The sequence below is a fragment of the Dipodomys spectabilis genome, unplaced genomic scaffold (assembly GCF_019054845.1).
Source record: "Dipodomys spectabilis isolate Male_0828 unplaced genomic scaffold, ASM1905484v1 ptg000067l, whole genome shotgun sequence".
Lineage (NCBI taxonomy): Eukaryota > Metazoa > Chordata > Mammalia > Rodentia > Heteromyidae > Dipodomys > Dipodomys spectabilis.
Genome location: NW_024870744.1, coordinates 2,980,071 through 2,995,529, shown reverse-complemented (window position 1 = coordinate 2,995,529; position 15,459 = coordinate 2,980,071). Strand labels below are relative to the sequence as shown.

The 15,459-nt window shown below is 44.1% G+C and overlaps 1 protein-coding gene across 2 annotated transcripts in view; it reads right to left on the bottom strand.

The window, feature by feature from the left end:
* Positions 1 to 15,459, bottom strand: part of Nup188 (nucleoporin 188) — a 59,812-nt gene that overhangs the window by 24,596 nt on the left and 19,757 nt on the right. For both annotated transcript variants that reach the window (XM_042681023.1, XM_042681024.1), the window contains exons 9-13: positions 12,189 to 12,400; positions 11,343 to 11,457; positions 10,186 to 10,386; positions 6,811 to 6,900; positions 3,460 to 3,525 (exon numbers count right to left, since the gene is read on the bottom strand). In XM_042681023.1, coding sequence (XP_042536957.1) covers positions 3,460 to 3,525; positions 6,811 to 6,900; positions 10,186 to 10,386; positions 11,343 to 11,457; positions 12,189 to 12,400 — 684 coding nt within the window. The remainder of the gene's footprint in view (positions 1 to 3,459; positions 3,526 to 6,810; positions 6,901 to 10,185; positions 10,387 to 11,342; positions 11,458 to 12,188; positions 12,401 to 15,459) is intronic.

Genomic DNA, 15,459 nt, shown 5'->3' with positions numbered 1-15,459 from the left:
TTCACGACATAGAGGAGACTGCTTGTCTATGCAGTGAGCTCTGCATGGCCACTTTTCTTAAAGATAACCTTGTTCCTTGGTATTACATTTCCACTAAAGTAAAAAGAAACTAAAAACATGTAGCACTTAGCCACCACACACAAACAATAAAGCTCAATTTAAATATGAGACAATACCAGCTTCTCCCAGACACTTGGGGTTTTATTTTTTATTTTTTTGTCGGTCGTGGGGCTTGAACTCTGGGCCTGGGCGCTGTCCCTCAGCTCTCCAGCTCAAGGAGAACGCTCTACCACTTGAGCTACAGCGCCACTTCCGGTTTTCCAGTGGTTTATTGGAGATAGGAGTCTCACGGTCTCTCCTGCCCGGGCTGGCTTTGAACCGAGATCCTCAGATCTCAGCCTCCTGAGGAGCTAGGATTACAGGCGTGAGCCACCAGCGCCCGGCTTTCACTTGGGGTTTTATAAGAGTACCAGTATATCAGAAAAATCAGGAGGAGCTGGGAATATGGCTTAGTAGTGGAGCGCTTGCCTAGCATGCACAAAGCCCTGAGTTTGATTCCTTAGTACCACATACACAGAAAAAGCCAGAAGTGGGGGCTGAGAAGGTGGCTCAGTGGTAGAGTGCTTGCCTTGCATGCATGAGGCCCTGGGTTCGATTCCTCAGCACCACATAAGCAAAAAGAAAAAAAAAAAAAAAAAGAAAAAGCCAGAAGTGGTGCTGTGGCTCAAGTGGTAGAGTAGAGTGCTCATCTTGAGCAAAGGACACTCAGGTACAGTGCCTAGGCCCTGAGTTCAAGGCCCAGGACTGGCAAAAAAAAAAAAAAAAGAAAAAAAAAGGAAAATCAGGAGATGAATCACAGACTGTGAGGTTTGAGTCTCAGATGAGACTCAAGAATTGATGAGACTATGGGCTGGGAAGGTATCTCAGTGGTAGAGTGCTTGCCTCTCATGCATGAGACCCTGGGTTTGATTCCTCATCATCACATAAACAGAAAAACCAGAAGCGGTGCTGTGGCTCAAATGGTAAAGTTTTAGCCTTGAGCTGAAGAGCTGAGGGACAGGGCCCAGGCCCTGAGTTCAAGCTCCATGACTGACAAAAAAAAAAAAAAAAAAAAAGAATAACGAGACTAATCCTCCCCAAATCAAATTCTTACTCTAGCTGTGAGTCAGTAGCTCATGCCTGTAATCCTAGCTATTCAAAACGCTGAGATCTGAGAATCGTGGTTCAAAGCCAGCCCAGGTAAGTCAAGTCCATGAGACTCTTATCTCCAATTAACCAGCAGAAAACTGGAAGTGGCACTGTGGATCAAGTGGTAAAGGGCTTGCCTTGAGCTGAAGAGCTGAGGGACAGCGCCCAGGCCTAGAGTTAAAGACCTAAAACTGACCAAAAAAAAAAAAACAAAAAAAAAAACCACTCACTCTAACCTAACACTCTGATAACTGGCAACATATAAATTATTGGATTTTTTTCTTTTTTCTTGGTTGTGGGGCTTGAACTCAGGGCCTGGATACTGTCTCTGAGCTTTTTTGCTCAAGGCTAGCATTCTACCACTTTGAGCCACAGTAATACTTCCAATTTTCTAGTAGTTAATTGGAGGTAAGTGTCTTTAAGACTTTCCAACCTGGGATGGCTTTGAACAGTGATCCTCAGGTCTCAGCCTCCTGAGTAGCTAGGATTATAGGGATGTCACTGGCCCTAGGCTTTAAACTCAAAGTTTGAACATGTCCCTGAGGTTTTCACTCAAGACTAGTACTCTATCACTAGAGCCATAGCTTCACTATTGGCTTTTTGGTGCTTAAGAGTTTCATGGACTTTCCTGGTCAGGATGGCTTCAAATGTCAACCTCAGATCTCTGTCTTCTGAGTAGATAGGATTATAAGTGTTAACCAGTAGTGCCCAGCTAAGATAGTTTTTTTTGTTGTTGTTGGTGGTGGTCGTGGAGCTTGAACTCTGGGCTTGGGCACTATCCCTGCGATCTTTAGCTCAAGGCGAGCACTCTATCTCTTGAGCCACAGCACCACTTCCGGTTTTTTAGGGCAAAATTGGAGATAAGAGTCTCACTGATTTTTCTGCCCAGGCTGGCCCTGAACCGTGATCCTCAGATCTCAACCTCCTCAGTAGCTAGGATTACAGGCATGAGTCACTGGCGCCCGGCCCAGCCAAGATAGTTTTAATGCCCTAGAAGGACTTTGAAGAACTACAAGAAACCTAGTACCTAAAAGGCAGTATATTGGTGAAATATATTGGTTGGCAGGATGGTTGAGGTTAAGACTCCATAACAAATTATTAGAGTAGGCTTATTCAGCATAATCCTATCATGCTAAATATTTGAGCTATAGACTCAAGTCAGGCAGAACTTCCTGGCTACTGTGTGTCCAACTGTGTGATCTTGGGCAGGTCATCATATGCAAAAGGAGGATAATGATAGCATCTACTTCATAGACCTTCCTGAAGAGCCAATGAAGACATGTACATAAATGCTAACTATAAGAGCTATCACAGGGCTGGGAATGTGGCTTAGTGGTAGTTATTGCGTAGCACAGATGAAGCTCAGGGTGAGAGTCCTCAATACCACATAAACAGAAAAGGCCAGAAGTAGCTCAAGTGGTAAAGTGCTAGCCTTGGGCAAAAGAAGCTCAGAGACAGTGGCCAGGCCCTGAGTTCAAGCTCAAGACTGGCCAAAAAGAAAAAGACCTACCACAACTATTTAACAAAATATACCAGGAAGTGGCAACAGGTCTGTTTGTTTTTTGTCGGTCGTGGGACTTGAACTCTGGGCCTGGGCGCTGTCCCTCAGCTCTTCAGCTCAAGGCAAGCGTTCTATCACTTGAGCTACAGCGCCACTTCCGGTTTTCTGGTGGTTTACTGGAGATAGGAGTTTCACGGTCTTTCCTGCCTGGACTGGCTTTGAACCACAATCCTCAGATCTCAGCCTCCTGAGTAGCTAGGATTACAGGCGTGAGCCAACTGTGCCCGGCTGCAACATGTTTGAGGGGGAAGGGCAGTGAGGGAGGGGCACAGGAGTGAAAGGAGGAAGGGTGAGCAAATGCAGGTAGGTGTGGGAGTGGGGGATAATGGGGGAGAATGATGGAAGGGGTGACACTGATCAAGATACAATGCACTCATAACCTGACTTAGGGAATTGTAATCAATTCCTTATTAAACCTAGGTAATGGTGGTTCATGCTTATGCTCCTAGCTACTCAGGAGGCTTGAGATCTGAAGATCATAGTTCATAGGCAGGAAAATCCCTAAGACTCTGATCTCTAATTAACCACCAAAAAGCCATCAGTGGAGCTTTGGGTTCAAGTGATAGAGCACTAGCTCTGAGCGAAAAAGCTCATGGACATTGCTCAGGCCCAGAATTCAAGCTCTAGAAATGGCATAAACAAACAAAAAATAAACTATCAGAAAGTGTCCAATAAATCCTTTCTCACATGATTCCCTCTACCATACTTACTGTGCCCCAAAACAGTTCTGGAAGAGAAGGGTCTGCCAGGACTTCACAAGCTGTATCAATGACATCCTGTTAGGAGGAGAGGAGAAAATGAGAGAAAGTGACTGGATAAACCATTTTATGCTTTTATTGTATTCTGTTAACATTAAAACACCAACACCTTCCTGTAATATATCAGAACAACTCTGAGTTTAGAGTAACATTTAGGTGTTGGTGACTCATGCCTGTAACCCTAACTAATTAAAAGACTGAAATCTGGGGCTGGGAAGGTGGCTCAGTGGTAGAGCACTTGCCTTGCATGCATGAGGCCCTGGGTTCGATTCCTCAGCACTACATAAGAAAAAAGAAAAAAGCTGGAAGTGGTGCTGTGACTCAAGTGGTAGAGTGCTAGCCTTGAGCTGAAGAGCTGAGGGACAGTGCCCAAGCCCAGAGTTCAGGCCCCACGACCGGACCCAAAATAAAAAGAAAAAAAAGAGACTGAAATCTGAGGACTGCGATTCAAAGCCAGCCCGGGCAACAAAGTCTATGAGACCCTATCTCCGATTAACGACCAGAAAACCGGAAGTGGCACTGTGGCTCAAAGTGGTAGAACTCTAGCCTTGAACAGAAGAACTCAGGGAGAGCCCAGGCCCAGAGTTCAAGCCCCATGATCAACTAAATAAGTAAGTAAAAGAATAACATTATAGCTGGGCATGTTGCCTCTAATCCCTACACTATTTGGTAGACCAAGTTAGGAGGATCTGGAGTTTGAGACTGGAGCAAGTTTTTCCATGAGTTCAAAGCAAGCAAGGACTACATACATAGTGAGACCCTACCTCTCCCATCCCTCCAAAAAGACGATACCTGGCCAAGGGTACACATTATGTCTGCTATATGAGATTAGACAAACTGAACCAAAATTGTTAAATGCTTATGTGTAAAATGAGATGAGAAAAGCTGGTAATACTGCTTTGGTTTACTAAAGATTAAATAAGATGTATGGGGAATTAAAGTATAAACTGGAAAATGCTATATAAATGTAAGGAATTACCAGGCTCAGCGAGACTAGACTACTAAAAGGGCAAGGACAATGGCTAGCACAGAGCTCAGCCCACACTGGGCATTTATTAAGAAAAGTTTCTTTAAAAATTCAAGTTCTAGGGTTGGGAAGGTGGCTCAGTGGTAGAGCGTTTGCCTTGCATGCCTGAGGCCCTGGGTTCGATTACTCAGTATCACATAAGCAAAAAGAAAAAAGCCGGAAGTGGCGTTGTGGCTCAAGTGGTAGAGCGCTAGCCTTGAGCTGAAGAGCTGAGGGACAGTGCCCAGGCCCAGAGTTCAGGCCCCACGACTGGATCAAAAAAAAAAAATTCAAGTTCTATGGAGCTGGGCAGGTAGCTCGATGGTAGAGTGCTTGCCTTGCATATATGAGGCCCTGGGTTCGATTCCTCAGCACCACATAAGCAGAAAAAAACGGAAGTGGCACTGTGGCTCAAGTGGTAGAGCGCTAGCCTTGAGCTGAAGAGCTGAGGGACAGCACCCAGGCCCAGAGTTCAGGCCCACGACTGACAAAAATTAATTAATTAATTAATTAATAATTAATTAATAATTCAAGTTCTAGGACAACCTGGACATGTTTATACAAATCCCCTAGGTATAAGGCAGGTGCTAATGTATTCAAAAATTGCCCAAAGTATTCAAAGCTTGTTCAATGCTCTACTGCTTTCAATTAACTGCAATCCTCTTAATCCTTTAATCCAAGCATTCAAGAGGATTCGACAGGCAGATCATGAGTTCAAAACTAGCCTAGGCTACATAGTGAGTTCCAGGCCAGCCTAGGGTAAACAGTAACAATTTTTCTCAAAAAAAAAAAAAGAAAAAAAGATAGAGGGGTGGGAAGGTGGCTCAGTGGTAGAGCGCTTGCCTCGCATGCCTGAGGCCCTGGGTTTGATTTCTCAGCACCATATATGCAGAAAAAGCCAGAAGTGGCATGGTGGCCCAAGTGGTAGAGCGCTCCTCTTGAGCTGAAGAGCTGAGGGACAGCACCCAGGCCCAGAGTTCAAGACCCATGACTGACACCCCCCCCCCAAAAAAAAAAAAAAAACAAGATAGAAAAAAAAAATGTTGTTTATAATGAACATGTACAATGTTTTCCCATCATTCTCCAATCAAGATCCAAACTAACTATTCACTATTCACTATTCACATAGCATTTACATTGTATTAGTTACTGTGAGAGATGATCTGAGGTAAACTTTCCAGGGTGCATGCAGCTCCTGTCTATAATCCCAGATACCTCTATGAGGCACAGATTGGACGATCAACTAATGGTCAAGTGAGGTTAGGCATAGTAGCACACCCTTGTCACCCTGGCAATGCAGGGAGGCAAATATAGGAAGGTATCCCAGGCCTCTCCTCAAGCATAACCACCTTATCTGAAAAAATAACTAGCACAAAAAGGGCTGGTAGAGTGGCTTGAATATTGAGAGGCCCTAAGTTCAACTCCAATACCTCCCCCCCAACCTGCAAAAAGAAAAAAAAAGACTGGTATTCTAGAAGCTTCCTGGAACCAACCCACCATGGATACCAGAAAAGAACCATACACAGGACGGGAATGTGGCTGAGTGGTAGAGTACTTGCCTAGCATGCATGAAGTCCTGGGTTCGAATCCTCAGTGACACATACACAGAAACAGCCAGAAGTGGTGCTGTGGCTCAAGTGGTAGAGTGCTAGCCTTGAGCAAAAGAAGCTCAGGGACAGTGCCCAGACCTTGAGTTCCAAGCCCCAGGACTGACAACAAAAAATAAAAATAAAAATAAAAAAACCATAAGAACTATATACACTATGATTCCCTTTCTAGAAAAGAATTATTTTAGGCCGGCGCCGGTGGCTCACACCTGTCATCCTAGCTACTCAGGAGGCTGAGATCTGAGGATCACGGTTCAAAGTCAGCCTGGGCAGGAAAGTCCATGAGACTCTTAGCTCCAATAAACCACTAGAAAACTGTAAGTGGCGCTGTGGCTCAAATGGTAGAATGCTCACCTTGAGCTGAAGAGTGCAGGGACAGTGCCCAAGCCCAGAGTTCAAGCCCCACGACCAACCAAAAAAAAAAAAAAAAGAAAAGAAATGAATTATTCTGTGTGTGGAAAATGAAAGGGAATACTGGGACCCCAATGTTAACTGAATTAACCAGTGTAATTGGATTAGACTTTTTTCTTTTTAACAGCATTTTCTGTTTTTTCAACAATAATATATCATTCACAAAATAAAAGAAAACAAACAGCAATAAATAAGTTATCATGTGACTAAAGGGGACATTGTGGGGACTGGACTGCAAGGCTGGCAGCTATGACATCCTCCGCAATGCCAGATACTGACCTGCTGATTGCCCAGTGTGTACAGCTCCAGCGAGGTCAGAACGAAAGAGAGGAGTCCATAGACACACATGCACGCGGTGCTCGTGGTACACTGCAATGGCAGGGAGGCAGTCACTACTGGGTAACACAACTCTTAACCCAGTCAGCACAATCATGTCAAGCTGGCAAACCAATAGGAAACAAATCTAACACTTCTGTACTTTTACTAATTTAGTTATCAGATGAGGAAGACAAAGGGGAGAAAGAGAAAGTAGAAACCACAACATTCCAACATAGTCAAGAATAAAAGCAAGGCAAGCCGGGCACACTAATACATGTCTCTAACTTTAGTTACTCAGGAAGGCTGAGATCTGAGGGTTGAAGTTGGAGTAGGCCCAAACAGGAAAGTCCAAGAGACTCTTATCTCCAATTAGTCACCAGAAAAAAGCAGCAAGGAGCTGTAGCTCAAGTGGTAGCGCTATCCTTGAGCACAAAAGCTCAGGGACAGCAACAGGTCTTGAGTTCAAGCCCTAGGACCAGCACAAAAATAAAAAAACAAAAACAAAGCAAACTATTTTCTAATTTTTCAACTGTGTGGATAAAGAAGGTATTGTTTATATAAATTGACACTAATGAGACAGTCATCAATATGAACCATGACCAGCAAATAAGGTCTGTTGGATAAAATTTGTTCTTTTTAAATATAACAAACTTAGTTTTTAGAGCAGCTGGAGGTCCAAATCATACAGCTATTTTAGTGTCTTTGAAATTCTTTGTACTTGGCCTATTATTCCTTCCTCCCTCTCAGCTTAACCTAGATTTTTTTTTTTTTTTTTTGCATTCCTGGGGTTTGAATTCAGGGCCTGGGCACTATCCCTAAGCTTATTTTACTTGATCAAGGCTAGCACTCTACCACTGGAGCCACAGTACCAGTTTCGGCTTTTGTTTTGTGTTGTTTTGTTTTTTGGTCAGTCGTGGGGCTTGAACTCTGGGCCTGGACGCTGTCCCTCAGCTCTTCAGCTCAAGGCAAGCACTCTACCACTTAAGCTACAGCGCCACTTACGGTTTTCTGGTGGTTTATTGGAGATAAGAGTTTCATGGACTTTCCTGCTGAATTTGTTTTTTGTATGGACATAGTTTCTGAAATTTCATTTAATCCATTTTATTTTTGCAGGACCAGGATCAAACCCAGGACTTCATATATGACAGGCAAATGCTTAACCACTGAGGTAAACTTTCAGCCCAAGAAGTTTCGTTTTAGTACATCAAAATGAGTTGACTATATCATGCCACCCAAATTAAATCCCAAAATTCAAGGGAATTGCTAAGTCATCCTGCTACATGTGAAAAAGCTACCTTAAAAGACTTCTCCAAGCCAGGCACCGGTGGCTCATGACTATAATCCTAGCTACTCAGGAGGCTGAGATCTGAGGATCCCAGTTCAAAGCCAGCATGGGCAGGAAAAGTCCATGAGACTCTTATCTCCAATTCATCAATAGAAAACTGGAAGTGGTGTTGTGGCTCAAGTGGTAGAGCCTTGAATTGAAGAGCTCAGGGACAGTGCCCAGGCCCAGAGTTCAAGACCCATGACCAACCAAAAAAAAAAAGACTTCTCCACTCATATGTCTTAGGACAAATGCTTTACTGGCAAATAGCCAGACTCATAATCTGTAAATTCAAATTCTATCCACCATTACTGAATATTATTGCTGATTGGGCAAATTATACTTCACTTAGTCTCAATTTCCTAATGTAAAAAGCAGGCCTATAATCCTAGCTATTCATGAGGCTGAGATCTAAGGACTGCAATTCCAAACTAGCCTGGGAAGGAAAGTCCACGAGACTTTTTTTTTTTTTGGTCTGTCATGGGGCTTGAACTCCAGGCCTGGGTGCTGTCCCTCAGTTCAAGGCAAGCATTCTACCATCTGAGCCACAGCACCATTTCCAATGTTTTGCTGGTTTATTGGAGATAAAAGTCTCACAGACTTTCCTTCCAGGGCTGGCTTTGAACCTTGATCCTCAGATCTCAGCCTCCTCAGTAGCTAGGATTACAAGTGTGAGCCACCAATGCCAGGCTCCGGGAGACTCTTATCTCCAATTAACCACCAGAAAAAGAGTGTCTCTGTGGCTTGAGTGAAAGAGATCAGCAGCCAGGTCCTAAGTTCAAGCCCCATGACCGACAAAAAAAAAAAAAGAAGAAGAAGAAGAAGATAGAACTGTTGTAAGGGTTAAAAAGACACTGCTTGGGCTGGGAAGGTGGCTCAGTGGTTGAGTGCTTGGCCTTGCATGCCTGAGGCCCTGGCTTTGATTCCGCAGAACCACATAAGCAGAAAAAGTCAGAAGTAGTGCTATGACTCAAGTGGTAGAGCACTAGCCTTGAGATGAATAGCTGAGGGACAGCACCCAGGCCCAGAGTTCAGGTCTTTTATTTTTAAATTATATAATATTAATTTTTATTTATTTTATTTTACTTATTTTATTAAAAATTAAAATAAATAAAAAGACCTTGCTAGCTGGGCTTCAGTGGCTCATGCCTGTAATCCTAGCTACTTAGGAGGCTGAGATCTGAGATCACAGGTCAAAGCCAGCCTGGCCAGGAAAGTTCATGAAACCCTTATCTCCAATAAACCTCTCAGAAAACCAGAAGTGGTGCTATGGCTCAATTGATAGAGTGCTAGCCTTGAGCTGAAGAGCTGAGGGACAGCGCCTAGGTCCAGAGTTCAAGCTCCATCACCAAAAAAACAAAACAAAAACAAAAAAAAGATACTGCTGACACTGGTCATTATTGGTTTTTGGTTTATCCCATAATCCTAGCTACTCAAAAAGCTCAAAGACTGCAGTTTGAGGACAGCCCAGGTAGAAAAGTTCAAGAGACTCTATCTCAAAAATAATAAAAAAGGCCAGCCGCTTGTGGCTCATGCCTGTAATCCTAGCTACTTAGGAGGCTGAGATATGAGAATCGAGGTTCAAAGCCAGCTCGCAGGAAAGTCCTCTTATCTCCAATAAACCACTCAGAAAACCAGAAGTGGTGCTGTGGCTCAGGTGGTAGAGCGCTCACCTTGAGCTGAAGAGCTGAGGGACAGCACCGAAGCCCAGAATTCAAGCCCCACAACCGACAAATAATAATAATAATAATAATAATAAAGCAAGGTTGGAGGTGTAACCTAAGTGGTAGAACACCAGCAGCAATCATGAGGTGAATTCAAACACTAACAATGCCTTTCCCAAAAAGATACTGAGCAAGAACAATGTCTGTTCATAGGTAATGCTCTATGTAAGTTAGTTATGTCCTTATCATCATGCTTTACTTCACTATTACAGTTCTTGCTAAGATTCTCATAGTTCTGCCCTGCGCTTTGCCCATTTCATTGGAAACCATCAAAAGCTTTAGACTCACGTTATTCCCCCCGCTGGCAAGTGACCGCAGTAGTCGGGTCAGGTACTGAAATACATTTAGCTGGATAGCTGTGCCCCCTATCTTCCGGACCACACTGCTGGTCTCTTCAGGGTTCAGGGTGTGGCGGAGAAGAGCCCATGCCAAAAGTACTGGAGCATGATGTGGAATGTCCCCGAAGGTCAACATCAAACGGTCCATGTCCTAACAAGAGAGGGAAACAGGAGGAAGATTAGCCAGGCCCTGGTGGCTCACGCCTATAACCCTAGCTACTCAAGAGGCTGAGATCTAAAGAAAGTCTGAGACTCTTATCTCCAATTAACCACCAGAAAACCGGAAGTGGAGCTGTGGCTCAAGTGGCAGAGTGCTAGCCTTGAGCTGAAGAGCTGAGGGACAGCACCTAGGTCCAGAGTTCAAGCCCCACGACCGACAAAAAAAAAAGTGGGGGGGATTCCTCACCAGGATGTCATTGTGATCAGGAGAACCATCATCCACCCAGAGAGGCTTTACTATCCATGCAGGACCACGTTCCTCCATGCTCCCACACCACCCAGCCACTTCATTCATGTCCCCTCAACTCTCATCTTTACTTACTGAGGGCGTTGTCCCTCAGCTCTTCAGTCCAAGGCTAGCGCCCTACCTCTTGAGCCACAGTGCCACTTCTGGCCTTTTCTGCTTATGTGGTACTGAGGAATCAAACCCAGGGCTTCATGCATGCAAGGCAAACACTCTACCACTGAGCCACCTTCCCAGGCCTTATTCACATTTCTACCGATTTTATGTAGTCTTAATGTAACATTTTCCAATAAGGACTTCAGAAACTGTATTAGCCTGACCTTGAGCTTTCCATGGCCTTTCATTTTCTATTCTTCCCACCTCAATGTTCACCCCTTTTCCCACTTTCTCCTCAGCCCAATAAGCCTTGGACCTGTTTTGTGTTTGTGCCATCTAAGTGACTACATTTGCTTCACAGAATCAGTATCACCTCTGTACAGATGATCAACCAACCTGTTTCTTCTAGATCTAATGACCCATTTAACAATATAGAAATCTAAACTCCAGAACACTAAAAGCTTACACAGCAGGACAGTTCTGTGGTTAAAAACACTACTAACTATAAGCCATCTGAAACAAAGAAAAAAGGGCTTTCCCAAGTTCACCTGACAAATGAGGCCATCCTGAGCAAACTGGTGCAGTTCTCTCCTGTCATCCAAAGCAAACTTATGCAGGGACTCAATATCCATGCCTTCCACCAGGATAAGGGCACTGAAGTAGCTAGGAAAACAAAATGATATAAAGGAATTGTATATGCTCTTCAGAACCTGAGACTAAAGTCAGACGTAAGACATGTCACTATCAGAATAACCAATGACTTCTGTGGTATCTTAATACTGAGGTTCTAATTTCATGTGAGAGTGTGTATGTGAGAGAGATCTTGAAGATCAAATCCAGGGCCTTGTACATTGTTAACACTCTCAGCTACCCCTCTATTTTAGACTCTCAAGACACCTGTATTTGACCAGCCACTTGATGCCCAATCAGGGCACTATACATCGAGCACTAAAGGTTTCTACCACTTATACCTGACCCAGGTAAACTGTGTCAATTTCTCATCTGTGTTTCTTTCATCAAAAAGGTATCAATATATGGACATATCAACGGCCATCAGAAGAGGAAAAAAATAATAAGTTTAAGCCCACAGACAATGACTTCAAAAACAGAGAATAAATGTGCTTTCTTAGCATTTATTTAATGTATGGCCTGAACTTTTGTTGAGTGAATGGATGAACACTTTAGATAAAGTCAGAAAGTAAGAGTATACTATTTACTTAAGACCATGTCTCTCTCCCTAAGCCCTAGGCTACTGCCCATATGAAGTGGAAGGTATCAGAACACTCATTTCTTTCTCCTCTCATTAAATGAAAAGCTTTCCCTCTCACCTATTTACAGAAGAAATGGAGTATCAAAGCTCTAAGTTCTGTGACCCTTGATTCATTCAGACTTACCCAATCCGGTCGACAAAAGGATCCATGGTCTCATCCACCAGGTGCCTATTGGTCTGTCTACTACCAAATCCTTGTTCTTTAAACATCTTGGTTAATACCAGCAGATCACTAGGTGCCATTTCAAAGTATGCATAGTAAAGGAAGATAATTTCTAGCAGCATGGACTGCTCCCGAAGGCACTGAGCAAACCATCGAGACACCTGGCGCTCAGTCTACACAACCAATGTAGGAAAAAAGAGGGATAAAGAATGAAAAACATTTTAAAATACTGACATTTTAAAATTTATTTTATTTACTTTTTATTTATTTTTGTGTGAACTCTGGGCTTAGGTGCTGTCCCTCAGCTCTTCAGCTCAAGGCTCTACCACTTGAGCCACAGTGCCACTTCCGGTTTTCTAGTGGTTAATGGGAGGTAAGAGTCTCACGAACTTTCCCGCCTGGGCTGGCTTTGAACTGTAACCCTCAGATCTCAGCCTCCTGAGAGGAGGATTACAGGCGTGAGCCACTGGTACCCTGCTTTTATTTTTGTTGGACATGGGGCCTTGAACTTGCAGCCTGGGCAATGTTGCTGACCACTTGTGCTCAAGGCTAGCACTTTACCACTTGTAATTCCACAATGTAATTCCAGTTTTCTAATGGTTAATTGGAGATGAGTCTCACAGAGGGCTGGGAATGTGGCTTAATGGCAGAGTGTTTATCTAGCATGCATGAAGCCCTGTGTTCAATTCCTCAGTACCACATAAACAAAAAAGCCAGAAGTGGCACCGTGGCTCAAGTGGTAGAGTGCTAGCCTTGAACAAAATAATCTGAGGGACAGTGCCTAAGCCTTGATTTGAGGAAGGAGGAGGAGGAGGAGGAGGAGGAGGAAGAGGAGGAGGGGGAGGGGGAGGAGGGGGAGGAGGGGGAGGGGGAGGAGGAGGGGGAGGAAGAGCAGGAGGAGGAAGAGGAGGAATGGGAGGGGGAAGGGGAGGGGGAGGAGGAAGAAGAAAGAAGGAAGGAAAGAAAGAAAAAAAGAAGAAGGGATTTCACAAGAAGAAAGAAGAAGGGATTTCACATAGCTGGCACCAGTGGCTCACGCCTGTAATCCTAGCTGCTAAGGAGGCTGAGATCTGAGAACCACAGTGGGAAGCCAGCCCTGGGAAGAAAGTCCAAGTGACTCTTATCTCCAATAAACTATTCACAACAAATCAGAAGTGGCCCTGTGGCTCAAGTCATAAAAGCACTAGCCTTGAGCCAAAGAAGCTTAGGGACAGTGACAAGGCCCAGAATTCAAGCCCCAGGATTGGCAAAAACAAAATGTTTTTTGTTTTTCCTGCTAGGGCTGGCTTTGAACCGTCATCCTCAGATCTCAACCTTCTGAGTAGCTAGTATTACAGGCATGGCCACTGGTGCCTGGCTTTTTTTCTTTTTGTTCCGTCGTAGGGCTTAAACTCTGGACCTAGGTGCTACCCCTCAGCTCCTCAACCCAAGGCTCTACCACTTGAACCACAGTGCCACTTCCGGTTTTATGGTGGCTGATTGGAGATAAGAGTCTCATGGACTTTCTTCCCCAGGCTGGCTTTGAACCACGATCTCAGATCTCAGCCTCCTGAGTAGCTGGGATTACAGGCATGAGCCACCAGTGTCTGGCTTTTTTTATTTTTTTGTGCCAGTCCTGGGGCTTGAACTCAGGGCTTGAGCACTGTTTTTGAGGTGGTGTTTTTAGAAATTCAAGGATAGCACTCTATTACTTGAGCCATTTGGGGCTTTTCTGGAGTAGTTTAAGTCTCACAGATTTCCTGCCCATGATCTCTTTGAATCACGATCAGCGTCTGGAGTAACTAGGATTACAGGTATGAGCCACCAGTGCCCAGCACCAATCTCTTCTTAATACGATCATGTATAGCTGACAGAACAATTTGACCCAAAATAGCAGCTAGATCTGAATAACCTTAGCCTGATGATATGCATAAAACACTATACTCAAGTTACTGCAAAATTCACATTCTTCTGAAATATACCAAAAATAATCAATATGGGACAGTTTTTTTTTTTTTTTTGGTCGGTCGTGGGGCTTGAACTCTGGGCCTGAGTGCTGTCCCTCAGCTCTTCAGCTCAAGGCAAGCCCTCTACCACTTGAGCCACAGTGCCACTTCCGGTTTTCTAGTGGTTTATTGGAGATAGGAGTCTCATGGACCTTCCTGCCAGGGCTGGCTTTGAACCATGATCCTCAGATCTCAGCCTCCTGAGTAGCTAGGCCTCAGATCTCAGCCTCCTGAGTAGCTAGGATTACAGGTGTGAGCCACCGGCACCTGGTAGTAATTTTTTTTTTTTTTTTGAAACAGTGTGTCACAATGTTGTCAGGCTAGCCTCAAACTCCTAGGCTCAAGCAATCAACTGGTCTCTATCTCCTAAATGAGTAGAATCATCTCAACTTATCTGATGGTAAAATACTACAGGAGAACCAGAAGCTGGTGGCTTATGCCTATAATACCAGCTACTCAGGAGGCTGAGAGCTACAAAGGATTATGGTGTGGTGCAAAGAGCACCAGCCTTGAGCTGAAAAAAGCCAAGGGAAAGAGGCCCTGAGTTCAAGCCCCAGTACTGGCACCAAAACAGAAGGCATTCACATTAAATTATCTAAGAAAAACATCCAATGTTTGGAAATTAATGCATAGTTTAAATGCTTTTTCACTGAAATCACTGATCCAGGGCAGAAGGTGGCTGAAGTAGCAGAGTACCTAGAGAACAAGTAGAAGACCCCAAACTTCAAGCCCCAGTACCACTATTAAAAAAGAGAATCCTGCCGGGCACTGGTGGCTCACGCCTATAATCCTAGCTACTCAGGAGGCTGAGATCTGAGGATCGCGGTTCAAAGCCAGCCCAGGCAGGAGAGACCGTGAGACTCTTATCTCCAATAAACCACCAGAAAACCGGAAGTGGCGCTGTAGCTCAAGTGGTAGAGTGCTCGCCTTGAGCTAAAGAGCTGAGGGACAGCGCCCAAGCCCAGAGTTCAAGCCCCACGACCGACCAAAAAAAAAAAAAAGAGAGAATCCTGAACCATTTAGATTTCCTTTTATACAAGTATGAGACAGAAAGTTAGCTTATTTTTTGTCCAAGTGACCATACAGCAATTCTAGCACCATTTTTTGAATAATCTAATGCATCCCTATAGATGTGAAATGCTATTTCATTTATCACACACTGACTAACATCCTACCAGCTTCATTTTCTATTGTGTTCTATTCAATATTTCTTTTTTTTTTTTGGTTGTTCATGGGGCCTGAACTCT